The sequence below is a fragment of the Rattus rattus genome, chromosome 10 (assembly GCF_011064425.1).
Source record: "Rattus rattus isolate New Zealand chromosome 10, Rrattus_CSIRO_v1, whole genome shotgun sequence".
In the NCBI taxonomy this organism is placed as follows: domain Eukaryota; kingdom Metazoa; phylum Chordata; class Mammalia; order Rodentia; family Muridae; genus Rattus; species Rattus rattus.
In genome coordinates, this window is record NC_046163.1 from 32,001,816 (window position 1) to 32,029,287 (window position 27,472).

The window sequence follows — 27,472 nt, forward strand, 5'->3', positions numbered from 1 at the left end:
ACCTGTGGTGGCTCAAACCAGAATGTCCCCCATGAGCTCACATACTTGAGTGGTTGGTTCCTGGTTGGCAGAACTGCTGGGAAGGACTGGGAGTGTGGCCTTGTTGGAGGGGGTGTGTCACTAGGGCTGGGCTTAGAGGTTCCGAAGCCCCTGGTAAATACAGCATCTCTCCCCCTGCCTCTCTCTCCTTCCCTTGTGGATCAAGAGGTAATCTCTTAGCTACTTCTCCTGTGCCATGCCTGATGGCCACCATGCTCCCTGCTAATGATGATCATAAAGTAATCCTCTCACACTGTAAGCAACACCCAATCAAATGCCTTCCTTTATAAATTGCTTTGATCGTGGTGTTTCCTCACAGCAATAGGGCAGTAACTAAGACCGGACCCTAAATGTGAATCATGCCATCCCATAGGCTGGAGTCCTGAGCTGAACAAAAAAGAGAGAACAATCTCAGTACAAGCATCCGATGCGCTCTGCTTTCCGACTGTAGATACAATGTGACCAGCCACTTCCTGTTCCCACTGACACACCTTCTGCAGCCCTAGAATTGTAAACCAAAATGGAGCCCTCTTCCTTAAGTCGCTTTGGTCAGGGTGCTTTATCACAGCGGTAGAGACTCTAGGACACCTTCTAAATTTGAACTAATATGGGAACAAACTGTCCCTTCCTTTGGGGAATGAAAAAGCCTCTGGTCCACAAGCCAAGTCCCAGAGGTGGAAGGAATACGGTAACGACAGAGTAAGATCTCTGTGTTGCTGATTAGTCCCGAGGTTGGACGGAGAGTATGAAACCACACAAAATGTCAGTCGGGAGCTGTGACAGGACCCTGCCTTCCCCTCACTACAATAGTTTAATGTGTTGAAGCAGAAGAACACGATCTCTTCCTACTAAACCTCAAAAACTGACATCCTAATGGTGCACGTTATCCCTCGCGCTGTGCGCAGCTCAGGGCTTAGGAACGAGGCTGAAGCCACGAGAGTCGCCTGACTTCATCGCTCAAGCACACCCTCCAAGTCACCGACAGGCTGGTGACCCTGGCTCTGGAGCACGCGGAGAGTGAGTGTGGTTTCTGTAGCTGCCACCCTTGAAATGCATTAATGCACCTTCCTGGCACACACGGAGGGTTCAGACATGTTCCTCTTGTCACATGATAAGGGTCTGATAGCCAGGACCCCTGGTAGGCAAGCGGCAGCCGACCACCCTGGCCAGAACAACAGAGCAGGCGCTGGGGAACTTACTTGGGGACGGCAGCCCAAGCCTTTTTCAACCGATAGATGGAATTAGACTGTAGAGCGGAAACGATGGCCCTCAAGGAGGAAAAATTCTTCAGGATTCTACATTCCTGTGTGGGGAGGGATGAAGACATACGAGGCATTTAAATATCAGTGAGTTGCTGGCTTCCTGTGTTAGAGGTATTACAGCTGCTATGAATTCTTACCACGAAGTCGGCAGCTGTACAAATGCTGGACATCAAAAAGTGGCTCCTTCCTCCCACCCCAGTCACCAAAACACTTTATAGATTTTGGCACTGTAGGCTTGTTTTTCCCCTCTAATATATTTTTGCGCTGTTGTTACAGTTTTATGGTTTCCAGCTTTCCCAGTAAAAACAACTCGAGGAGGTGCGCGCACATGAGAGCAGCGCACAGCCTTATTCAGCACACAGCACATGCAAGCCTCACAGGCACCCGAGCAGGACCCCTGTGCCCTCCAGGCCTTCCGAGGGAGCTGGGAAGCAGCCACCGTAAGCTCAGATGGTACGAAGACGCCTGAGCGGTGTATATAACTTGGCAATAAAAATTCACCACAAGTTGAACTTCAGCTTTCACAGTCTTGGCCAAAGGGGGAATATTTTTACACACATTCATTTGGTTTCAAATTGGCTTGTCCCACAATCATAAGCATTCAGAAACACCTTGGTACTTCAATGCTTTCAAAATAACTTGGGCTTTTAAAAATAAGATTCATTTTGGCAGTGTTTTAAAGGAAAACAGAAAAGGGAGAGGAAAGAGTCTGGGTGTCGTTCTCTGGGTAAGAAGAGAGGCTCCTTGCTTAAATGAGCTCTACCTAAGGGGTCAAGCCACAGTGTGAGCAGTCAGTCAGTGGCCCTGGAGGCAAAACCCCTATGGACAGGAGGGCCAGTAAAACAGGGAAAGGATCCCAGTCCACGGTTGGCTGGCCTGGGGGTGTGGCCGCATCCGGTGAACGTGCTGTCTGTCTAGGTCAGAGGAGACGCTTTGCACACAAGCACGCAGGATGCACTGGACCGAGGTCACACCAGACGACACTGAGTGAGCACATGTTTGCCTTCATGCAGAACACGTCAGGCAAGCGGTGCCAGGGTGGCTGGGCATAAATGTAACTCACTTCAAGAATCATTTTACTAAGTAATGCTGATCTGGACTATGAAGTAAAAACAGAACTCTCCAATTTGTCGTGACAAAAGTTTGCACACTAACCAAACCTCAAATGTTTTCTTCAGAGTAAATTTCAATGTACTTCATAAAATTCATCCCCAGTCTTTTATAATGTTCTGATGTCCCATTTATTTAAAAAGAAAACAGAGAAGGAGAGAGGTGGGGGGGGTGAGAGGGAGGAAGTGAGATATACGAAGAGGGAGAAAGAGAAAAGACAGAAAGGAGGAGAGAGGGAAGAAAGGGAGGCAATGGCAGGGAGGAATGAGAAAGGAAGGGAGGAGAGGGAAGCGGGGAGAGAGGGAGGAAGGGAAAAGGAAAGCGAGACGGGGGAGAGAGGGGGTGTAGCCCTGCTGCTGTCTGGAAACTTCTCTCTGACAGCATGGTTCAACAAAGGTTCAGCATCCCAAAATTATGTTCTAAAAACCAGGAAACTTGTAATAAATAAAGACACCCAGGCCCCAATATATCATGTCCATCGTAATAAACATATGGAACACATTATTCAGTAACGGGCTGAGTGAGGCTAAGGGTTTTTGGGAACACGTGAAGCATCCAGTCCTGTTTCTAGAAAAGGAGGCGTAGTCCAAGAGATGCAGTGCAAATCCAAAATGGCAGCAGAGGCCAGGCTGGGGCACACACCCACATCAGGTCAGAAACAGTTCCTACATGTAAAATTAATACCAATTTTCAAAATTCTTTTTCAACAAAAATCGACTATGACTAATGAAAGAAGAATAAAATAAATCTTGGCAGGGAACTACCTGCAAATTTCAGTGTTTTATGAAGTTATCCTCTATAATTTCAAGAGACATAACATATTCAACACTGGGGGAAACCCACTGTAACACTAAGGCTAAGGACTCTTGGCTTTGTGCACATGCTATGGGACGTGGAATACACCTGGAGTTATTAGAGTCTCCTTATCAGGTAAACACACAATCTATATTTAACTTCAACTGAAAGTCATGATTTGAGTCACTATGCCCCCACAGGGATGAGGTGTTCAGGCTGTCTAAGTAGTTCAGTGAATTTGAGGCATAAAGACCATTTGCTTTTGAGACATAAGTGTTGCGACAAAAAATATTTTCTTACATTTCTATAAGAAGAAAGAGACACCGTCTGCCAGTACCATGTTCCCTTGAAACTTTTTGCAGTTATTTTTGTGGAAAAGTAAGTGAGTTCTTTACAATGTACTTGCTTTGTCTCTTGGTGTTGTGTGTGTGTGTGTGTGTGTGTGTGTGTGTGTGTGTGTGTGTGTGTCTGTGTGTGTATGTGTATGTGTGTGTGTGTGTGTGTGTGTGTGTGTGTGTGTGTGTGTGTGTGAGTGTGTCTGTGTGTGTGTGTGTGTGTGTGTATGTGTGAGTGTGTGTGTGTGTATGTATGAGAGTGTCTGTGTGTAAATGTGTGTATGTGTGTGTGTGTTCTTTACAATGTGTATGCTTTGTCTCTCGCTTGCGTGTGTGTGTGTCTGTGTGTGTGTTTAGAACATGTATGGGGTAATTAATAGCCATCTTAAAGACTCATAACAAGGCAAATTCTCTGGACTATTGTGGCTTTGCTCTTTGGTCAAGAACAATAAAAGAAATGTGACAGACTTGGGTGTTGTGTCCTAAAAACAAGGAGTAGTGGGAAAATACATCTAATGGGACATGAAGCTAAATGAGTCCGGGTTGAGGGTTAGCTGTGACCCAGAACATAGACTAATGGGTATTTATACATTAACTGACTCCACAATCCTTCTCACTGTACCTTCTTCTTCCCCAGAAGAAAACGTTCATCTTCAAGAACCTAAAATTCTCTTTTATGAAGGGATATCCTTCTTTGCTTTTTTTAAAAGATTTATTTATTGTATATGAGTACACTGTAGCTGTGTTCAGACTCACCAGAAGAGGGCATCAGATCTCATTACAGATGGTTGTGAGCCACCATGTGGTTGCTGGGAATTGAACTCAGGTCCTCTGGAAGAGTAGCTGTGCTCTAAACTGCTGAGCCACCTCTCCAGCCTCACTACTATCTTTTTTGATCACACTACTCAGAGATAGCTTTCCCTCCTCTACTTCCTACACCACTTCTATTGCTGACACCGTCCTGCATAGGGTGAGATCATTCCAGTGAGTCTGGTACCTGTACAGCTACATCAGGTGTGGTCTATCTAATATCGCGTAAGGATAAACTTGAACACACTAGGAACTCACAAAATAGAGAAAGACAAGTTAGAGACTGTGCCTTTCTCTACACAGTGTTAGACACAAGTCATGTGGGGTGGGAGTGGCGGCTCCGATAGGCTAGATTCCGAGCCTCAACAGAACATAATGTCTGATGTCAGGAAGACCGTCTACCAAACACAAAGACAAGTCTTTTAAAAGATAATTACGTGAGCAATGTTGATCCACTTCTCGATGACTCTGGCTCGCTGCTGGGTTTTGAGGTCCTTGCTCCCCAGGATGGTGCTGACCACACACTTGGTGAGGGCATTGAACTGGGAGATGGTGGCCCGGATCGTAGGGGCCAAATGCTTGTTTTCTTTTCTATCCCGCCGAGACCAAATGCAGCCCAGGCAGTGGTGCGGCACGACCTTCTTGAACAGTTGCTGAAACAGAAGAAGGACTGACGTAAGGGATGTGCAGGGGCTTTACACAGCGCGGCATCTGGCACATCTGGAAATCAGTGGTGTGGAAGTGGACAAGCAGCCATCCTCCTCTGCTCGCCCTGCCACATGGTGTCTATCTTAACACAAAAACACACAGTGGACGAGTGGATCGGAAGGGCCCACGTGCTGTGCTGCCTGTGTGGTTGTGGTTTTGTTTCTTGAAGCAGGAGCTCTCCAAGTAGTTCTGGCCGTCCTAGAAGTCGCTACATTTACCAGACTGGCCTTAAACTCAGAGATCGGTGGTGTCTGCCTCCCCAGTGCTGGAATTTAAGGCATGAGCCGCCACTCCTAGACTCCCACGTGATCTTTTAAATTTGCTTAACTGAAGAAAAAAAGATGACCAAAAGAAAATTTAAATCATCAAAGCCATTTTTATCTACCTACCTTGCCCCAAAAGTCAAGTGACTCTAGTAAGATTGGTGCTACTAATAAAAGAGGAAAGTGGGAATGGCCATTTAACCTCAAAATCCTGGACACTCAAGAACACCGGCTGTCCACCATGCGAACAGATGCTCTGGGGCCACTTGGAAGGAAGCTCAGGTAAGAGTAACACATGCCACGCCCCGCAGAGCAACTGAGTCTCACTTCTCAAAGCAGAGAGAGAAACTAACAGAGGGGAAAAAAATCAGTCTCACAGACTCACAGAAGAACGCGGGACCTAAAGCCTGGGTTTCAGGTCTTTTCCTTAAAGCAATAAAAGCCGGGTTTTTAATCTTTCCCTCATTCCAGCAGTTGTACAACAACAAATGGTTGAATGGATCAGATTCTCCTTTGTACACTGAGTATAAGGTGTACAAAAGCTGGTATAAAGAAAGATGGCCGGCACGTATTCCATATAGACTACGCAGTCTTCTTTCCATACTCTATTTGCTTTCCCATTGGATGGAAACTTCGGCCATTTCATAAGCTGCAAGTGCTGAGGAGTGAAACCAGGGTCACTGCTAATTCCTGGACTGTTTCTAGCAAACTCCCAGCTATGAAATGTAACGAGCACAACCAAGTACGCACAGCGCACAGGAACAGTCAGGATTCAAGTGTGCAGGAAGCACACATGGAGGCTGCCAGATCTGGTCACATGTGGACTCAGTGAGCTCACTTCATCCTAACTTAGGTTTTCACCCCTTTACAACCCTCAAATAAACAGTTCAGCTCTTGAAATATTTATGAGTCCAAAGGGAGAGAAATACCCACAGAACAGGGTAGATTCTGTTTCACTAGGATTAGAATTCTTACTTCCCTCTGTGACCTGAGCTCTGAGGAAAATGCACTTTCACCCAGGACTGCAAGAAGAGCCGGGCCTGAATTATTCACAGGAATGATTCACATAGAGCCTGAACTCTCCTTTTACAGACAGACTCTCTCAAAGACTCCAAAGGACTCGTAGCACATTCCCCGTGCTGCCGCTGCCCTCTCTGGGCCAACAGTGCTGCCACCCCCCACGGGTAAGTGGAGGGGCATCTGAGACCCGGCAGGGAGACCTACTGCGTCCATGTAGGTCAGCTGCTCTGCCACGAGGTCTTCTGAGAAGGTCGTGAGTTCTGCTGACCCTCCGCTCTCCAGTTCCTCTTCCTCTTCCGGGCTGAAGGACATGGTGCTGAGAAGTCCATCTGTCCACAGTGGGGAAGCAATCAGTGAATGGGTGCCACAGAAGGCTTGATTCATAGTGCCAAGCTACACTACTTTCAGTCAGGAAGAAGAGGGCTAACTCTTCAGGAAACCACAGATAGAGATGAACGAGGATTGGAGAAAAGAGGAGACCTGATCCTGTGCGTTCTCAGTTCTTATTAAAATCAGAGAGGCCTTGAGCGATCCCCGAGAGATCATTCAGAGGCTAGCCTGGGCAAAGGCTGGAGGCAACGCGAGCACAGTCCTCAGCTCAGCCCCCCCAACTCCATCCTCCATGTCACTTCCGGGACTAATCCAGCTAATACCTACAGCCCAGCCCTGCAAGCCCTGTTTGTGGAGCCACAGAGAACCAGGTGCCTAAAAGACGAGCAGGGCGGCCAGCCAGTGCTGGGTAAGGTGGGACAGGTCATTTGGGTTTCACAGATGTGGATGAGACCCCTAGAACTTTCAACAGTATTTAGCAGACTCAAATGCTGTCACATAGGCTCCACACAGGGAGTGTAAAGGCATAAAACAGACTGAAAGTAAATGCCCTGGAAGCCTAGACAGGTGATCATCTGTCAAAGTTACACAGGTCAGAGCCTGACGAAGTCAACGAAAATCACTGCCCAGGAGCGCGTCTGAAACGCTGAATGAAAGGCCCAGCTGCAGGAGCCTCTGGCCTCCTCACTCAAGTCTTCTCCCAGGCCTGAATTGCTTCCCAGCCTCATTCCCATCAAGCTCCTTGCTCTCTTCCTGTCAAAACTGCACTTCCTCTGGGGCTGGGAGAACCTAGCTGCACAGAGTGGTATCTAGGTGGAAATTAAGTTCCGTGTTACTTCTCCCTTAGCATGGTTATGTTTTTAAACCTTTTCTTTCTCTTTATGGGGGAGGTTGTTAGGCATCTTGTATTGAATTGATGCAGCTTCTTCAAAGCTTCCGATGAGAAATGGGGTGCCCAAAGTGAGATCTTTACCTGTCCAGTGCCATGTGCGACCTGTCCACTCTGGTGGCAGGGCTGTGATTATGGGACTGGCTCTGGACCTCAGAGTTGAAGGTTCTGATACAAATAGAATTGGATTATATCTGGGAAAGGCAGGAGACCATCACTGTCTATTCCTGTTATCCTAAGCAAAAGTACCCATTAAAGAGCTAAAATCCCATCCCACGAAGGATGGTAGAGCCTGATGTCACTAATTCTCCACTCAAATCTGGCATTTATTCATTTAGAGAAGAAGAAATTTGATGTGCCAATCAAAAGTTCAAAGAGCCTTCTATCCCTCCTGATGGCTACAATATACTTTAATACCTGTAAAACAATGCAGAAGCTGTTGGCTTCTGTGAAGGACAGTACAGGGTAAGGACTAACATCGCTCACTCACACATTCATTCATTCATTCATTGTAAATCTGGCATGAACCTAGCATGTCACTACATGTGAAAACTATGATCCTTTCTCTCTGGGGCCTGGCCTATGCTTTCACTGCTCCTGCCTGGCTCTCCAGGGGTTATATAAAAATCTCTATGTACAGTTTTACTTTAGTGAACATCCAGGAAAGATCGCTGCTTTCCATAGTGGGACCTGGGGGGGTTGGAGGGAGGAACCAAGCTCCCAAGAGACTCCTCTTCAGGAATGGAGCCTGTACTTCATAAACAGGGCCTGGAGCATTCTTGGTAACAATTGCCCATACTTAGGAAAAGATTCATTCTTGGGTATTGCCTAAAAGGTTTTGTGAAGTCAGGCCACCTCCCTGGTCCCTGCCTCTGCCTGCCAAAAGAACTCTGCCCTCCAGTCCCTAAGCTGGAGACAACCAATGACTGGTCCCACTGGTTCCCCAATTAGGCATGAGGCCAGAGGCAGCCCCAGTGGGGAGAGCTGGGCTCCAGTGCAGCAGCAACAGCCGCAGCAGCATTTTCTGCTCCAGCACAAAGCTGGGAGGGCGGGCAGAGGGAGGGAGGCCCTGGAGGGAGCTGAAGTCTGGCGCTGGAGCTTCCCGGGTATTCACACATTCCCGGCAGATGAAGTCATCTGAGATACAAAGCCTTTGGCAATCTAAGCCAAGCAGTGTAATTGCACTCCCCTTCTCTGGTCCCCAGTACATACAAACCAGTCAACAGGTACTGGGTGGAATTGTAGGTTACTGTGTTTGCTTTGGCTCTGGGGTAGCATCCCTTATCTGTGTTAGAAGCCATTTCCTTTCCCTCACTGAGGAAATCGGGCATTACTTCAAGGAAGTGCCCATCAGAAGTTCCAAGTGGGTCAGCTGCCATGGAAACCGTTACCCAGCACCTCAGTGAAAGGATCACCATGCTGGAGCCCGATGGAACCTCATGACTAATTTCTTCAGAGCTTGGCAATCAACACACTCTATGGCCAGCAGTGGTGGCCCTGCATTTGTCCTTGGAAACTAGAGGTCAGGCTTCAATAGAAAAAAACAGCCTCAGAAACTTCCTCTGATTCGGCCATTAGGGACGGTAGATGACAGTAATGGAGGCTGCCAGGGGACATGACAGTACTGCTTTTTAGGGCAAAGGAGAAACATCCCCTCCGAGCTTTTGTAAGAGGGAAGTGGACTTGACCCTGGCCAGCCACACAGGGTTGGTTGGTTGTCACACGCTTACGTCTGATAGAACACAGTAGGCAGAGAAGAAGAAGCCAATCCATGCTGACAAGGGAAAGTTAAAAAAAAAAAAAAAAATCAGGGAAACTCTGTTCTTGGTCACAGCAGGAACCCCAGGCAATTACTTAGCTTCTCTGAGCCGGTTTACAATTTAATCTTTAAAATCATAAATCCAGCCTTGAAAATCCTTCTTTTCACTCTAAACCTTTAAGGTTCTGAAGTTCAGTCCAATAATTTCACACCAATCCCAATTATCTGAAGGTACAGGGTTTCTTACTGAGTCAATACATGGGGAGCCTCCACACTGCAGAGTCCCAATGGAGGGTTCTCTGGGACCAAACGGGTACTCACTGTCAGAATCCACATCCTGCTTTTGAAACTGTTCAAGAAGGTTTTGTGCTCTCCTCTCTGGGTCGGAGCCAGGCATCATCTGTTTGAGATACTCCAGCAGCTTCTGCAGGCAGGGGAAGTGAGGGGGCTCCCGGAAGTCTTCCGCACACTGGTCAAGCCAGGCCCTCAGGATGGAAGCAATGGCGCTGGAAGGAGAGAGGGAGACCCACTGAGCCCGGTGCCTGGAGGCAGCTTGGGGGGATTGATAAGGTTTTGTTGTTAGAAAAACGCATCCACGGCAGGCGAAAGATGAGAAGAGCGTTTACTGAGTTCCAAACAATCTAAACGCCAGCTACGAACTGTGGATTTGCTCAAGTTAAAGACCAGCAGCCAGGCTATCAAGATGGCAGTGAGTAAGGCACTGTCTACCAAGGCTGATGACCTGAGTTTGATGATGCTTGGGTCCCACGAGGTGGGAAGAGAAAAACAATGCTAACAGATTGTCTTCTGACAGCCGGTGCTGTAGCTGGAGACAGCCCTTAGCCTCACACACAAACAGTTGAACAAATTCGATAAAACAGAAGAGGAACCTAAAGCTAGCTACAGAGATAACTGGGACATAACTGGCTACTGTTAGGCCAGAAATCCTTCTGCAGTACGAAGTGTCTAGGTTTTGGGGATGCCTCAGTTTAATCTTACAGACGTCACTGGGGCTTCAGCACAAGGACCAAAGATTTCCTCATAAAGTTATCCCTTTGTTTCTCAAATTACAATGAGACCCCAGTGTCTCAGGAGCCACAGGGTGAAGTTAGGTCTCTGAAAGATAAACAGAAGAACAACTGGGTAAGCAACACTCCAGCACCAGGACGACTTCTGATGGAGTCACAAGGTCACTCAAGTGCCAAAGCACGAAGGCAGCCAGGTTCACTCTGGGTGCTTGGCATGCCACGGGCACGTTCTGAGTAACGCAGGGTGTTGCCTTTAAGTTAGGAGCAGCTCCTCCCTCTAGAGCAGAGTCAGGAAAATGACAAAGGGGTAAACTGTTTGCAGTGTCATTATTCCATGCTTCATAGTCAGAAGACTTCAAAGACACCTCAGAGTTAGATCCATGCCAGGCTGGGTCCCTGTTCTAAACACAGATACTCTGCCTCCCTAATAACACAGCTTCACCACAAGGGGTGTTCACTCACATTGGCTGGAGAAGAGACCAGGGGGAATCAATAAATCCTTGTGCATCCCAAGGCAAAGAAACCACACTTTGGCTTAGCTATAGTGACAAAACTCTTTCACCCACGAGAGAGAGAGAGAGAGAGAGAGAGAGAGAGAGAGAGAGAGAGAGAGAGAGAGAGAGAGAGAGAGAGAGAGAGAGAACGAACACGAGGGAGAGCGCACAGGTCAAAGGTTAACTCCTATCCTCCTAGGCCACTCCTTAGGAGTCGTCCACCTTGTTAGTTGAGATGGTTCTCACTGGGACCTGGGCTCATCATTAGACTAGGCTGGCTGGTCAGCAGGCTCTAGAAACACTCTCATCTCGGCTTCCTGGTAGTGGGATGGTAAACTCATGTCACCATGCCCAACATGGTTGTTTATATACAAGTGCTGGGGAGCCAACCTGGGTCATAAAGCTCGTGTGTGCAGCAAGCATCTCGCAGCCTGCGCTCTCTCCCCAGAACCACAGAATGGTTTTAAAGGGTTGGAATATGGCAGTGCACAGCATTTGTCTACCTTGCACAAGTATCCTTGGGTTTGGTCCACAGAATCAGAATCAAAATCAAAAAAAAGAAAATTATAATTATCCACTATACTTAAAACAAATTGCTCATATAATTAAAAGCTAGAGTGGAAGTTAGCCTCTTGTTACAGTGTCTTAACTTCCATGCTGTACTTTCACACCAAAGAGCTGAACTGCAATCGATGAATGGCTACCGCGAAAGTTCACTTAGGAGTTAACTCAGCTTTTAGAATTCACATACGAACAGCAGGAAGGTTTGCGCAGTGACTGTTTCTCTATGTGTACATCACTGTTTCACTTCTGTGGACTATATGGCATCTACATGACTTAATTATCTACATGAAACAAATTTAAACTATCATAAGGAGGAGAGGAGGGGAGGGGAGGGGAGGGGAGGAGAGGGGAGAGAAGGACAGAGGAGGGGGGAAGTTGCAATCTCACAACACACTACAGAAGTCAAAAGGAGCTATGATCTAACTGAGGTAAAAACAAAAGTGTCTCAGTATTTCATAATCTAAATGGATGTCCACAAAGATATCCAAATTTATAAGCCATGCCTGTGGGCTCAAGCCTGCAATCCCATTTCTCTGGAGACTGAGGCAGGAAGGCTGCCTGGGCTCTAGACAGTCTGGGTTACAGGGTGAGTTTCACTCAGGTCAGCCTGGGTTACAAAGTAAAACCTTGTCCCAACTATTCAAAAGGGAGGGGGGCAAGGGAGAAGGGAAGGAAAAGGGAAAGAAGAGAATTAAGAAAGAAGAAATCTTAACTTACAGGCAACTGAGTGATGTTACTGCATCAACCACTGCCTAACTGACAGCTGTTGCTCACTTTAAAATAAAAAAATGATCACTTATCAAATATAGTAATCCTCACAAATCTATATAAACTAAAAAGCAATATGTCTACTCTCCCTTCATCCAAACCACTCCCAGGATTTGTTACCACACTCCAGAATATACTTCTAGGCTTCTGTGGCTGCCCATATCCAGTGTACTTCACATGCAAATATAAATCCACATTTTCCCCACTTATCAGTATGCTAAGCCACCTCTCCAGTCACTGCTCTAGAGTTATCTTACAGTTTCTCCTGAACACTGTCCTACTGCATGGGCACACACCTAAGAATCTAAGGATTCTTTCATTGGCAGGCAGATATTGAAACAACGTCCAGGTTCTTGTGGTTGTAAACAATTATAAAATGGGTGCCTTGGTCTATATCTGTGTGCATGTATGATGAGTAGTTCCCCAAAACATTTCATACAGTCTGTGTGCAAGAAAAATTAGCTACAGAAGGAGCCCAGAAAGGCTAGAGTGCAGCCCACTCTGTCCTTAATCTAACACTTTTAACTCACTCTGGTGCGTGACTTCCTCACCTAATCTGCTTGAACAGTGGTCTTGTCACGGCTTAGAGTAAGGAGGTTTTAAGAATTCATTGCAATCTTAGACAGGACAAGCATTTTCACACGCACATGCATACACACACACACACACACACACACACACACACACACACACACACACACACACACGGAATAAATGGGGAGAAGGAAGAAATCAGAGAAGGGAAAAACAGAGACAGTCTAAGCAAAGGAGCAGACCCTTGCCCTCTGTCCAGCAGTGTTCCTCAGCTTGCCAGGAACGGAGGAGGGTTTCTGGAAAGGCCTGGACCCTTGCCCGAAGTTCACAGTAGCCTTATGTTTGCCAGGCCTGGGAAGAAACTTTCCATTCTCAATGAACAAGCAGCAGATACAAATGCCGGGCTGTGAAGATTCTAAGAAGGAAAGCGACATTGCACAGATGACAGAGGAGAGGGGACAGCAGCTTTTCCATCTTCCTGGCCTTGGCTCCACTCCTCAACAGGACTAAGTGGGAGGATTAAGGAACCTCACCAGGAAGGGAGATACTGGCTGCAGTCACAAATGCACAGGAAAAATGACTTCTTCCACTGGGGAAGTCACTTGCCCCTGTGTGCAGAACAGGAAGGAGCTGGGAGAAGGGAAAATCCAATGCCTCACCGTCAGGCCCACTCGTTACCCTGGAGAGTTTGTTCACACAGTCCCACTGACCCTGCATCTATCCAGCACCGATCGGTGGTAATTTCAAGTGACATAACGCCAATGGGAGTTTCTGAGATACATCAAGAGAGGCAGAACTGGTAATGTGCTTACAATGGGCTACCAAAGGCAACAAAAGAAAGGGACTGTGAAGGATAAATGGCTTGGGGATCAGCTCAAAGAATTTGCCACCAATCACAGAGACAAACTGTGCCTCAACATTTGTGACCCCACACCTGCTGGAAGAAGGTCATAGCTCTAAACAAACACTGCACATGTGGGCACATATAAACATGCACACATGCAGAGGTCACATTAAGGCAAAGCAAGTCAGAGATATCAAACTGGAGTATTAACCAGAAGACAGGACGCCTGTGTAGACCGAGGAGTACCAAACCAGACGGAAAAATTAAGACTACACGGCAGTCTGCAGTAAGGAGAAACAGCCTTCTATTCCAAACAACTCATTGATGGGTCACAGAGCAGAACTCCTCTGTCCTAAATGGGGCTGTGAGTCTAACGGACATTCCAGATGGGTGGCCAGCTCCCGCAGCCAGGCCCGATGGCAGGGGGAAACCTGCATACGGTTTTCTACCTCAGGTGTTCTTGGCAAGAATCATCGCCCACCTGTTGCAAAAGTCTATCTATGGGAAAGAAACACACATGGTCATGGGCCCACGTATGGAGCCTGCTAAGGTCAAGTCTAAGATTCCTCCTCAGGTAGAATCTCTGTGACTAACTGAACTAACACACTGAGTACTTTTTGTTTTCTATATCCACTCACTAATTATGTGAAAAATGTCACAATAGAGGGTCCAGGGACCCACAGAAGTACTGACCTTTACAGGGAACCTGGTCAAGGCTTCAGGAGGGTCCCCCTAGGAGCTGAGATCTTTTTTTTTTTTTTTTTTTTTTGGAGCTGGGGACTGAACCCAGGGCCTTGCGCTTGCTAGGCAAGCGCTCTACCACTGAGCTAAATCCCCAACCCCCTAGGAGCTGAGATCTTAAGGATAAGAAGGAATTGGAATTGGTAGCATGGAAACTGGAGGAGCACTGTAAGCAAGGGTTTGGAGGTAAGACAGCCAAACGCTGAGGAGGCTTGAGGAGTGTTTAATGAAAGTACAGAAAGAGGGGCTGAACACATCGCAGTGACACATGCTATGCCCGGGTGACACACACAATGCCAGGTGACAAATGCTATGCCCGGTGACACATACTACACTTACTGACTGTCTGGCCAGCACAGGTTGTACTTGGTAACACGTGGTTAGCAGGGTGCCTTGGTAGAGGGGCGAGCATGGGAAAACTGTCTATACTTCATAGTCACCGTAGACTTTTACAGCAAGAAGATTGACAGGCCACCAAAGCGGGAACTGCCCTCAAAACACAGATGTGACAAACTCAGAGACTATGAGAAGGTATATCAAATTATCTTAAAATTCCAATGGTGACTACACACTCTGGAATTAGTAAGTTTAATAGAACAGTTCGTTGTGGGGGGGAGGTTATATCATCTCTCCCTTGATGCGTACTTACCAAGCCCGAGACATACTACACTACACAATAAGAATAATGCTGTCCACTTAGAGGTATGCTTTTTCTGCCCTTGAGCCTACTTGAGATGATAGATCATATTTAATCACTGCCAGAAGACAAGACACAGAAACTTGGAGGAACAGCAGAAGGTTTCCTTATTCTAGGACATTCTCTACAAACCCAGTCACGTCCTGGAGCAAACGTGGAGAGAGTGCAGGCTGAGAGCACAGCGCATGTCATGGGGAACATGGCCGTGCTCTGCCAAGCCATGCCGGTGGGGTGTGATGCATTCTGTCAACCTTGACCCCAACAGAGCTGGGCCCTCCACCTTGCTCTCCAAATCTCCGAACGCTTGTCCCAAGCCTTGGGGCACAGTGCCAGATTGAGGCGATCAGCAAGATGGTTTCCTTGATGAGAAAGGACAAAGTTTCTTTCTTCTCTCCTCCCCTCTTCCCAGGAGAATGGACACATCGCTATCAGGACTTGTCAGGGTCATGTGCTCAGCTTCCGGCACCTTCCATTGCCACACTGGGATGGTTGTGGTGAACAAGGACTGAAACACTAGGGTGGGGATGGGAGGGGCTGTGATAGGCCAGAGGAAATAAATGGAAACAAAGCCAAAATCAAGACCTAAGCACAAGGAAGCACAGATGGGGCAGGGTGGGGGAGGGCAGTTAAAAATGCCTCAAGGCAAGACCAGGCAGAGGAAGGTACACAGAGACAAATAGCTCTGTATGGTGGGGCAGGATGAGCTGCGCCTGGACCCCATTACCCGGAGTCAAGGTTACTCACACATCTGTCTTTCATTCCCACACTTACGAGAAATATTTTCATTTTTATCATGGGGAAGAATGAAAGGACCCATGCTGTAAGAGCATGGCCTTGGTTAACTCCAAGTGCTCTCTCATCCACCGTAAGGCCCTGGACTTGTTCTCCCACCGCCCAGGCCACTCTCTGGGTGGACAGAAGGTCATTGGGAGAACTTTTAAAGCACACGCAGTGCACTGTTCTTACTAAGCAATCAATAACTTCGAACTATTATTAGAAAAGTGCATCAGCCACTCATCAAAATTCTAATTTCAGGACCTCGATAACTCCTTCCCCAATTCCCTGGTCTGAGGAGAGAGTCTGTGCATTATAAACAGGGGGCTGCTACCAACAACCTGCTGAAGTTTCACCTGGAGGGAGAGTCCCTCGGAGGTGTCAGGCACTACCAGGTACCAAGGACAGGAAGCGAGCCCTGCTTTGATGGGACTGATGTGGTCTTCATTCATCTTTCCCCGGTTCCTTCAAACCATCACCATCAGAGGGAACCACGTCAGACTTACACATTTCACAAGAGCTGTTTGGGGACCCCACTGGGGGTGTCATAACAAAACAACAGCTGGACAAAACAGTGGGGATTAAAGGCACCAATGCCAAAATTGCCTGGGCTTTGGGGTATTGAATGTGGACTTACTGCTAGCAAACCCCATGGCTTGTCCCTAAATGATAGGCCTGAGAACCAAAGCCTACGTGTGAAGCCCAGCTGAATGTGACTGTAAATACTTGGCCTCGAACTAACTGCCTGATCTTGGCCAAAGCACACAAGTTTGATTAAACATCAACTAATGGGCCTATGAAGTGAGGGCAGGGTCTCAGCACATTTGTGCTGGCAAAAGAAAATACATGGTAACTAATAGAGCGCCTGCAGCATGAACACCAGACAGCAGCAAAGGTGGCGGCTAGAGTCCCAAGGGGAAAAGCCTGCTGTCTTCTACTGAGATAAGAATCCACAGAAGCATAACTGGTTATGGCGCCTGTTTAAGTGTTTCCAACAGGCAGAAAAATACCATCGTGGGGCTGGAGAGACGCTCATTGACTAAGAATTCTTACAGAAGTCCCAGGTTCGATTCCCAGAACCCACATGGAGGCTCACGAATTCCTGTAAATACGGTCACAGGGGATCTGACACCTCTTCTGGCCTCTTGGGGCATTTAGCACACATGGTGCACAGACACATATGCAGGCAAGGTACCCAAACTCATACAAATCACAAATAGATCTTAAAATAAAATAAAATGCTGTCATTTCTGATTTTTCTCTCTTTTAAGAAAACTGCTTTAAGACCAGTTTAAGACACTGACTGACTCTTCTTCGGTCAGAGCACCAGTTTCCCCTCTGGAGATCTCCACTCACATCCCACAAAAAGAAAACATTTTTAAAATTATGGTTTTTTCTTTCTCTGCCCTGTATAGACATTTATAAGACAATGGCTTTCTCTTTAATGTGACACATCACTCTATCTCTTCTGTTTTACTTACAGGATAAGTACATATTCTCTCACATTGTAACCTTTAGTTCTTCTAAGTGAGGAGGCATTCCTAACTGCACCGTTCTGTTGATGCATTTGTCTTTGGTTGAGACTAACTCTTACTGTGTGCCCAAGGCTGGACTCAGACTTAAGCATGCTGACATTACAGGTGAGCACCTCCATGCCTGAGCCTGTGTGTTATATCTAACTTTGGTTTTGTTTTGTTTTTTGAGACAGGGTTTCTCTGCATAGCCCTGGCTGAACTGAAACTCACTCTGTAGACCAGGCTGGCCTTGAACTCAGAGATTGGCCTGCCTCTGCCTCCCAAGTGCTGGGATTAAAGGCATGTGCCACCATGCCCAGCTTTACATCTCATTTTTGATGGGTTCCCCACCTCCCTGCCCCTCCAATTTCTCTTCCTCTCCTCATTCTCCTTACAGTCATTCAATTTCAACTGCCTTCTTAGGGCATTAGGATTTTCTGGAAAGACTTTTGATTACAAACATTCCAGAAAGAGTTTTCAAATTCTTTTTGCTGTGATTTCCCCAGGCACGAATAACTCCAGGACTCGGCTTTTCTTTAAAGATGCCCTACCTCTTAGGTCTCCTACCAGCCTGAGCCCTGGTGTCAGTAACCCCCAGCCTCTTCGAAAGATTACAAGAAAGACATTGTCTCTTCTGAGCCCAGGAAAAGAAAAATAAGATTTCAAGAAGCACCCTGACAGTAAAGAGCTTGAGAAGACAGACTCGGCCTTCCAGAAGGGATGGGATGGGACTCAGGAAAGGGAAAGAAACAGAAGCTATGACTACAGTACAGAGTACTGATTAAAGGAAAGGAGCAGAGCATCGCTGCCTGGGTTTCATCTCTTTAAATTAAGTTAATCACACCTTATCTCCTCCCCTACCCCATACCCCACCCCACACCCCACCCCCACTCCAGAGCTCTCAAACATTTCAAAGGACCCATGTGTGAAAGCTGGGGAGTTACCATCCCTTCCCCATATCTGTTCACTTCTGGGTTCAGTGGCAACAATACATTCACGCTAGGAAAAGTTTCTTCTTCCTTTCTGGGTCAAGTTCTGCTACTGGAAAAAACATCGTTTCACCATGCAAAATGTTGGTGGAAGGGCGGGTGGAGAGGGCACAGGTGAAATGAATGGGAGCTGGGCTGTTTTCTTCCATAACTGCAAGTGGGTTTCCTGATTCCCAAATAATGGTCATTTCTAGGAGTGGGGGTTGGGGGGAGGGGGGAGGGCAGGGAGGGAGGGGAGGGCAGGGAGGGAGGGGAGGGCAGGGACGGGGAGGGGGGCATGCCCCAGCTTGCTCTCTACATAGCTCTAGTCCTCCAGTCCTAACACTGGAAGTCACAGTGTGGCAAAGGTCTCAAAAACTGGAAGCCGGGATACAGAATTCTTGGCAACTTGAGATCCCTCGTTGAGCCAGCTGACGCTTTCTGGACACTGCCGAGAACCGGAATGGGACACTCCAAAGGCTGAAGCCACCCTGAGCTATCTGATAACTTTTTATTTAAACACAAAGGACGGTGCAGGCAGTTTGGGTTCGAGAGCCCGGAGACCACGTGTCATCTGTGTCTCCATTATTTCCCATCGTTATATTCCTTTGTTAGCTTGATTCACCCATTTTTAAAACATCAGAAATGACTGGCAACTTGGTACATGGGAGCTTATATAAAGTATATGGATCCTGCTATAATTTACAACAAAAACTGAAAACTGAAGCCATCTGGGGCACTTTGGAGTTCATGAGTGAATCCAACAGCGACTCCCAGACCCTGCTCCCAGCTCCCAGCAAGCAGGTCCAAAAAACTGAAGGCCCTGAGGTGGTGGGGGTCACTGGATTCCTGCTGTGTGCGCCCCAGCTGAAATCACAAGGGAACAGAGCCAGCAGAGGAAAACAGTAGCCTCCCCCACTTCCCGGTGTTACCCTCTGCCCAGTGGTTCTTACGACCCGCAGGAAAGGGCTGTGACGTCATGACTGAACAGTAAGCAAATCAAAACCCGACTCCTTTTTCTGACCGTTTTATTCAGTCTGTTACATGTGCTTTCTCAGAGGAAAACAGCCGGGGAATTTCTCAAAAGCGTGGTATAGTGGACCACATTTCTGGTTTTTGGTTTTGGTAAACTAAACACGTTTATGTTAGCTATAACTGAATTGAAAAGGACTTGGAGGTTGTACGCTCCAAGAGCTCAATTTTCAGGTGAAAACCCTGAAACCAAGAGATGTAAAGTGACCACACAGAGGCCATTTTGGCTGGTAAGGGGCAGAGCAATAGCACAAGAGCTAAGTGTCTCACCTCCCATGTGGCTGCCTGGACCACTGTAGTATTTGACTCAGCTGATTATGAAAAGGAACACAAGTGGGTACCCTTCCAAAGGCTCGTGCTTAGAGGTGCACAGGTACTGTGTAGCCGGGTCTCCTACCAGCACGGGTGCTATTTAATGTCATATCACCGAATGGAAGGGACAAGTCTTGTCTACTGTCATCCTTGACCTCTACCTACTAGATGCCAGGTGCACACACCCAACTTAGACACAACCAGAGTCTCTAAATGCTAGTCACTGTCCTCTGGGAGACCAAAGTCACCCCGTGAGAACAGTGCCACAAAACCAAGCTTCTACGCAGCCACAGCCAAGTGGAAACCAATACCCACTGCTCTGGGTCAGGCCCAGAGGTGGGGGGGCCTGAGTATCTGCAGTGCTACATGCAGATGGGAAGGTGCTTCCCTGGTTTCTTCGAAGGAGACCAAGGCAGTGGTCGTGTAGAGAGGGACACTGTCAGGATAGTCACCAGAAAAGACAGTGTAAGATGATAATGGGGACATGGGATACAAATTAATAAAAGGAGAACCAACTGGAAGAAAGGGGAGTGGAAGAAAGAAGGAGGTCACCAGAGAGAAGGTTTTAACATTCCAGAGTCTGGGGGACAGAGTGACCCATTATAAAATGAAGTGCTATGCGTTCATCGGGCACAAGTCTTTTAAAAAGGCAACTCAGTCTGAGCAAAGGGGTCAAGAACTTTCCACCAAGTCACTGTGAGGCTTTGGGAAAGGACTATTGTCCCCAGAGGACGGACCCCTCAGGGGAGTACTGTGAGCGCTCTTTGTTAAGGTCTCATGGGCTTAAAACTCTAAAGCCCTTTAAAACAGCTTAGCCTGGAGTCTCACCCACACCAGTGTTCCAAGTGTACAATGAATTTCAGTGGGACTTAAATAATGAACATGGCTTTTCACATCCAGGGTACAATCAATTTTCCTAACTGCTACTTCCCCCACACCTATTTAATCTTAGAACACCCTCTGGGAAGCAGAAAGACTCTGGGTTTGTTTCAGACTGTACTCTTCTTGGTTCTCCTGTGGCTAATCAAATGGTAAAACTCCAGATTGACTGCCCCCGGTAAGTGTGGACGACAGAGTGCTTCGCTCGCACTGAGTCCACTCACAGCTCAGCCCTCGAGCACGCCAGTCACTGGAGTCTGGTGTTCTCTCTTCTGCATGTTTACAAACACCCACCAGTACAAAAACCCTATTTTAGTGACTTTTCATGGATGAACAAAAGCAATTTTAAACTCTAACCTTGTGATTTCCAAACCCTAAAGTGCTCAGGACTCACTCAGGGATCTGAAGCTGCGGCCTTTTAAGTCCATTCCGTCAAGGTAGATGGTGGCTCTCAACCTTCCTGATGCTCTGACCTTTTAATCAAGTTCCATGTGCTGTGGTGACGCCCACATAAAATTATTTTGTTGCTTTATAACTGTAATTTTGCTACCGTTATGAACTGTAATATAAATATCTGATATCCAGGATATCTGATATGTGACCCCAAAGGGGTTGTGACCTACAGACTGAGAATCACTGACTGGTCTAAAAGCAGATTGTCTCCGTTTCTAAAGAGCTTTGTGGAAGCTGAGCTGTAGGTGCGCCCACCCTGATGGCCTATCCAGCTACACAAACCTTGATATCTGCTCGCCCACAGCTCACTAGGGGAAATCCAAACCTTTCATGAACGGTTAAAGTCCTTCGCAGTATGACCTCAGACTGGCTTCAGCCCCTCCTTACCCACATACAACGCCATGAAGCAGCTCCATAAACTCTGCTGCTTTTCAAATCCACACGGACTGAATTCCCCTGACCTGGCCCTGCTGGTCCTTCTGCCTGTCCAGTCCACTGTCCAAGGCTTAACTCTCTTTCAAATGTCACGCCTCCCAGAGCCTCCGGAATGGTGAGGTAATGGTTTTCTAGTACCATACTTTGCCCTTGACTTTTAAGTATGTACATTAGTGTGTCCTACTACTCTGCAGTAAAATTGTGTGTGTGTGTGTGTGTGTGTATAAACAACGAAATTATGTAATTATGTCAGGTGTAGATTTCCTCTTCCGTCCATATATCTAAGGCCTAGGAATCACCAGGGAATCTTCGGAGAGTTAAAATCTAAAGGGAAAAGTCCAAGTATGTTCCCACTCTCCGATTCTTGGCCCCGGGTGAGTATTTGACACTAGAGATTGTTTTTGGATCCCAGATAGCCATCCAATCTGTTCCAGCACGCAGTCCCATCCTGGCCTCTATCTCCACACTTGGGGCTATCTCTTCAGTATCTTCTAGAGCCTTCTCTTCAATGTAAACAATTGCCCATCAAAACAGACCATACCTGGGTACACAAACCAAAAAGCCTTCCTAATCCCCAGAGCGTGCGCTCTGAGATCTGAATCCTCCGGCTCTGTTTTTCACCACACCTCCATCTGCTAAAGCCACTTGCCCTCATCACTAGATCCTCAGACTGCTGGGCAGGACGTCACCTCTCAGGGCCCTCTCCACTTGGTATATGGCAGCACTGGACACAGTGGGCAGCCCATCTGGAACTTTGCTTCACACATCTTCTGGGATACGATGACCCTTTCCATCTCCCCTCTACTGTGCTCACTCCACAACTGTTCCAGTCTCCCTCACCAGACCTTCTACTTCATGAACTCAAAACAAGGAAGAGAATTAGGCCCAGTCTTTGGACCTTAACTCCTCTCTGTGTCCCCCTTTAGTTCCCAGGAGAGCAGAGGCAGTAGTGTGGCTTCAAATACCACCCAGGCCATCCACGGGAACACCAGACAGCTCATGGAGACCAGGCTCACTGGCTACCTCAAAATTAACAATTAAGTCTCACTTGCTCACACACACACACACACACACACACACACACACACACACACACACCAAACTTGATTCCCCATCCCCAGTCCTGCCTCAGAAAGCTGGGGTTCTATTACAGTCCTTGGAGGTGTCCTCACCCTACTCTTGGTCTTCCAGACAAGCTGTTTCAGTATCTGCATGAGCAGAGCACCCCTAGCCCTTCTTGAGTCCAGACTCCCATCACCCCTTGCCTGGACCCTTGTAAAGGCTCGAGCCAGGCCCCTACTGCACCCTGGACTCCATCCCCAAGGTGGTTACCAGGCTGGCTGTGCTCTTCTCAGGGGCCTCCATGCAGCTCGGAAGTCTGCTCCTTGTTTATAGCACCTGGTGAGCTGGGGTTGCACAGCGCATTATTGTGGGGAACTGAGTGAATACTGCTAGATAATTCTCTTAAAAGAATGGGCTATGGATAATTAAACTGTTTAGATACATTATTTTATTTTATTTGTATGGCTGTTTTGTCTGTGCACCACCTGTATACCTGGTGCTCTCGGACGAGTTACGGATGGCTGTGAGCCACCGTGTGCGTGCTACAGACTGAACCTCAGTGCTCTGCAAAAGTAGCAAGTGCTCCTAAGTGCTAAGCCCTCTCTCAAGCCCTAGCAAAGGTACTATGGGGAAAATCCGGTGGCACCCATTCCAAAGGAGTGAGTAGTCTGCTAAACTACTGTGTGTGAGACAGGCTGTCCTCAGAGTCACGCTTCTGCTGCCTTGGTTTTGCAAGTGCTGAGATTGAAGGCTCGCACCACCCTGCTCATGCACCAAGCTTGAGCTTGGCCAAGACACTGTCCTGAGAGTTAGTAATGAGAAGGACGACACACTCACTTCCGGATCACGGCCTTAGACTCGGGTGAACTTTGGCTTCCATCGTCTTCCCAGTGTGGGCCTGTCAAGTTTCCATACCTTTAAAGATGAAAACAGGCAAACAAAAATAGTCATTAGGGCTGCTCTATACAACTTCAGGAATAAAATAACACATTAGGAACAGTCAAGGAAATAAATACACATGAAATGACACCAAAATAGAGCAGCATTAAGAGAAAACCGAGGTAAGTCTACTCCAAATAGCAGCAGGATTTAACTGTCGTGCTTCTTTAGAATGCTCTCACCGTAACCCGTAGTTCCAAGAGTTTCTTCTATAAACTGGGGTTTCATCTCAGTGAGAGATCATACCTCACACACTATAAAGAAGGCAGATTCCTCTGAACTCTCATGCAAGCCTATCTTCTACTCTTGTGGTCTATGCAGGGACACACGGCTGTGTGGGCACACGGTGAAATGCTGGCCCTGCATGGGCACAAAGTGGTGCACCCATGAGATACCTGGGAGTGTGGTCTCCTTCCGAGTAGATCAGTGCTGGGGGGGCCCTGGGAACAACCTTGGACTCTTGAAGGCTGGGATGGAGGCAAGGGCTGAGAATATAAATACAGTCTTTGCTGCAGGGAACGGCTGCAGTTGTGACCTCACCTCCCCTAAGCCAGGCTGGTCTACATGGGCCGAGAAGAGGAGAACAAGGTCCTCTTTTGGGGAAAGTAGTCAGTGCTTAGGATTTAAAATTTTGCTTGTCACAGACTCCAATTTTTACTAAATAGGCTGACCAGTCCCCAAGTATATGATAAGCTTTTATTTCATCTTTACGTGGAAAGAAAGTGCACTTTGTGCGAATGTGCCGAGCTTCGTTTTGCATAGACTGTGTATCTAGGGGTTGGAGCGGTGGCTCAGTGGTAGAGTGCTTTGCCCAGCACGCCCAAGGCTTCAATCCCCAGCTCTGTAGGCACTGTGGAATATGTCAGTAACTGACACTCAGTCCTTAAGGAACATCCATTAACTCAAAAGGCCTAGGCTGTTTCCGTAGTTTCTCCTCCCAAGAAGAAAGAACTCAGATCCCTGGAGTTTGAAAGACTGCTGTTGCCCTGAGGGTTTGATACTAGAACCTGTATTTGGTGGGTGTACATTTTTAAAGAACATACTTTGTACAGGGGTTAAAAGGCCCTATGGGTCCTTGTTCTTAGGATTTACAAATTCTTTACAAAATAAAAGCCTGCTGTAAGTGACTGTCAGTCCATCTGGCATCCCAATCGCCCCATCCTGACAAGTTCTAGGTTGCGTCTTTAGACACAAAAGACAGGCAGGCAGGCAGGCAGGCAGACAGACAGACAGACAGACAGACAGACAGACAGACAGACACACACACACACACACACACACACACACACACACCCTGCTCCTTTCTCCAACTATCAGCTTTATTGGTGTCTTGGCCTCACAATGGGATTTTCCATGGCCTTGACCCTTCTGTCCTCTTCACCCTGTGCAGCACCTGCTAGGTGACAGCTTCAGGGCTGCCCTCTGCTCTTCCTGAGACAGGAGCTCAGTCAGATTAAGATTTCCTCAACCCCACATGAGCCAGGCAGGGGTGGGAAATGAAGCTCCCAGTAAATAAACACAGTGGGACTTTTTTGCCTCTTTTCTTTGGCCACCATCATAGTGAACTGTGTCCGCATGTTACCTCACAGCGGATTTTGTGGTTTGCTGAAGTAGGAGAGTCTGGGGAGGGTGCAGGAAAGGGGAGCCATTTGCAGTGTCACCAAGCTTCCCTAGCTCTCCCCATAGCCCTCAGTTACTAAACAGGGCTCTGGATCTTGGTTTTGTCATGCTAATTTGCCTGTTAGTGTTCTCTCAGGAAACGTCCTTATCTTAGAGCTAGGAACTGTGAGAGATATAAATAGACGAGATGAGCCAGCACACCTTCCAGGAAAAGATACACACTTCACTGATAGCTTTCCTTTCCGATGTTTTCACTCGCAGCTTCCAGATCTTCCCTTTTTTTGGGGGGGGGGGGGTGTCTCTAGTTTCTCCTGCTCCTTTTGGTTCTTTTTGGAGCTGAAGTGGAGGTTGGGAGGCACCAACAGCTATCTCAGTTCCTCCCTGAGAACGCAGTGCCACAGCACAGTGCCACTGGTGCCAAGAAAGACTGAGCATTCCTGTGCATTAATTAGCCTGTCTCCATTAACAGTGGCTAAGACCAGACAACTATTTCTTCTCTCCACTGCCAGAGTGTCTGTCCACAGTTCACAACTGGGACCACGCTGATGGTTTGAAATTAACTCAGAGGCCTCCAGGAGCTGTCAATTATCAGGTAAGGGTTGGAAGGGCACAAAGTCCAGTTGCTCAAACCTCGCTCCATCCGACCCACGCGGAGAACCGAGAACCGCCAGCCCTGCACTTACTACACACCTGAGTCCAATCACTTCTTATCACTTCTGTTTCTAGTCTGCCTCTAACGATAGCCATCTTCAAGATAAAACAACTCAACTAATCTGATCTCTGGGTGTCTACCCGGCCATCAAGACAATTCTGTTCAAGGAAGTCAGGGCATGGCCCTTCTGCCTTCAGACACCTCCCATGATTCCAGTCTAAGAAAAGACCAGTCTCACCTCTCAGAAACCATGAAATCTTCTGCTCACTGCGCTCTATCCATAACTTCCACATTTCCCCTCCCTCACACCTGACCATGATCTCCACCTGCCTCGCCAACCTGTCAATCATCCTCCTGCCCCCACCTCCGCCTCACAGCTGTCCCTTGCTTCTGATGTTTCCCATGGCAGGTCCCCTGGGTCCCTTAGATCTTTGCTGAAGTGCTGCCTTACCAGCAAGGCCTTTCCTGGACATTCTGTTTGGACATTCTGTTTAAAATACAATCCAACTCTAACACCACCCCCTTCACTACCTTACTCTCTCTCTCTACAGCTTTCAATATTTCCTAACCTGATATAAGGTCAGGGTTGTCGTGCTGGGTATTGATTGACTAGAACTTAAACGTTAGGTGAGTGGTATTTTTGAATCTGTGCTCACTGCTCTCTGAAGCTCACAACAATGCTTATACCCAGCTGATGCAGGAGAGACATTTGTGGTGAGCAGTAACTGTTCTAGGGAGGCCACAGCAGACATGCCGACAGACTGCTCTAATACTTGGTTCAGAGACTGCGAAAGCACCATCTGCCCCCTCACACAGCGCCTTAACATGTCGGTGCTCTCGGTTAGGACAGTGGTTCTCAACCCTCCTAACGATGTGACCCTATGATACAGTTCCTCATGTTGTGAGACTCCCAGATATAAAATTATTTTCATTGCTACTGCTTAACTGTTAGCTACTGTTATGAATCGACATGTAAATATTTTGGAAATAAAGGTTTGCCAAAGGTGTTGTGACCCACAGATTGAGAACCACTGGCTTAGGAGCACAAAAAGTTTGAGTTTTGGCTGTAGTTATTCAAAACATCCAAAATTAACATGAAAAAGTTTTTTAAGATTTTTTTTTAAAAAGAGATTCTGGTATTTGCAATATGAAACCTCAAAGATCTATGTACCATTATAGAGACAAAGGGTAGGAGAACCTTCTAGAATTGAATGCCCCAGGCAGGGGTGACTGTGGGTTCTTACCCTTTATCATTATGGAGAAGTAATGCTCTACGGAAAACAGAATAAATCAGTTTTGGAACGGAGAACTCTTTAGAGCTCATGTCAGAGTTGGGCTTTCCAGACAAAATGCCTCTTTTGATGTTTCCTGAGTCTGCTCACAGCTTCCTATCAAAAGATCAAAGCCAAGTTCACGTCTTCCACTCCAAGGGGGCAAACAGAGCGTGTACACGTGTGTGTGCTTAATTAGTGCCAACAGAAAAGCTACGAGCAGGCCTGTCAACAATGTCATCTCCAATCTCCACAAAGCCTCCTTGGGGCTGGAGAGAGAGCAAAGCTCAGCCCCCTCGGGCTTCTCAAGGAGCAAGCGCCCTTCTTTATAAAACTCAAGTCGGAAGCCACATTGCCAGATGACTTTTGACATGGGTTTCTCATGTTGTCATTAGGCAAAAAGACTTACAAACGTCTTGTATAGTTTAGCTGTAAGCAATTATTTACTATAGCCTAAAAGTTACTTGAATAAGAGAAAGAAAAAAAAATGTTTAAATACGAAGAGCCGTTTCCAAGGAGTTTATTTGAAACTCATCTGACAAAGTATTTAAAATGTATTTGAAGTGAGGAA

General features: G+C 47.2%; 1 protein-coding gene across 4 annotated transcripts in view; it reads right to left on the reverse strand.

Annotated features, from left to right (window-relative positions):
• Rgl1 (ral guanine nucleotide dissociation stimulator like 1) overlaps positions 1-27,472 on the reverse strand; it is a 249,011-nt gene that overhangs the window by 30,356 nt on the left and 191,183 nt on the right. For all 4 annotated transcript variants that reach the window (XM_032915394.1, XM_032915396.1, XM_032915392.1 and 1 more), the window contains 5 exons: positions 23,257-23,334; positions 9,642-9,826; positions 6,547-6,671; positions 4,789-5,004; positions 1,239-1,342 (listed from right to left, as the gene is read on the reverse strand). In XM_032915394.1, the coding sequence (XP_032771285.1) occupies positions 1,239-1,342; positions 4,789-5,004; positions 6,547-6,671; positions 9,642-9,826; positions 23,257-23,334 (708 nt within the window). The remainder of the gene's footprint in view (positions 1-1,238; positions 1,343-4,788; positions 5,005-6,546; positions 6,672-9,641; positions 9,827-23,256; positions 23,335-27,472) is intronic.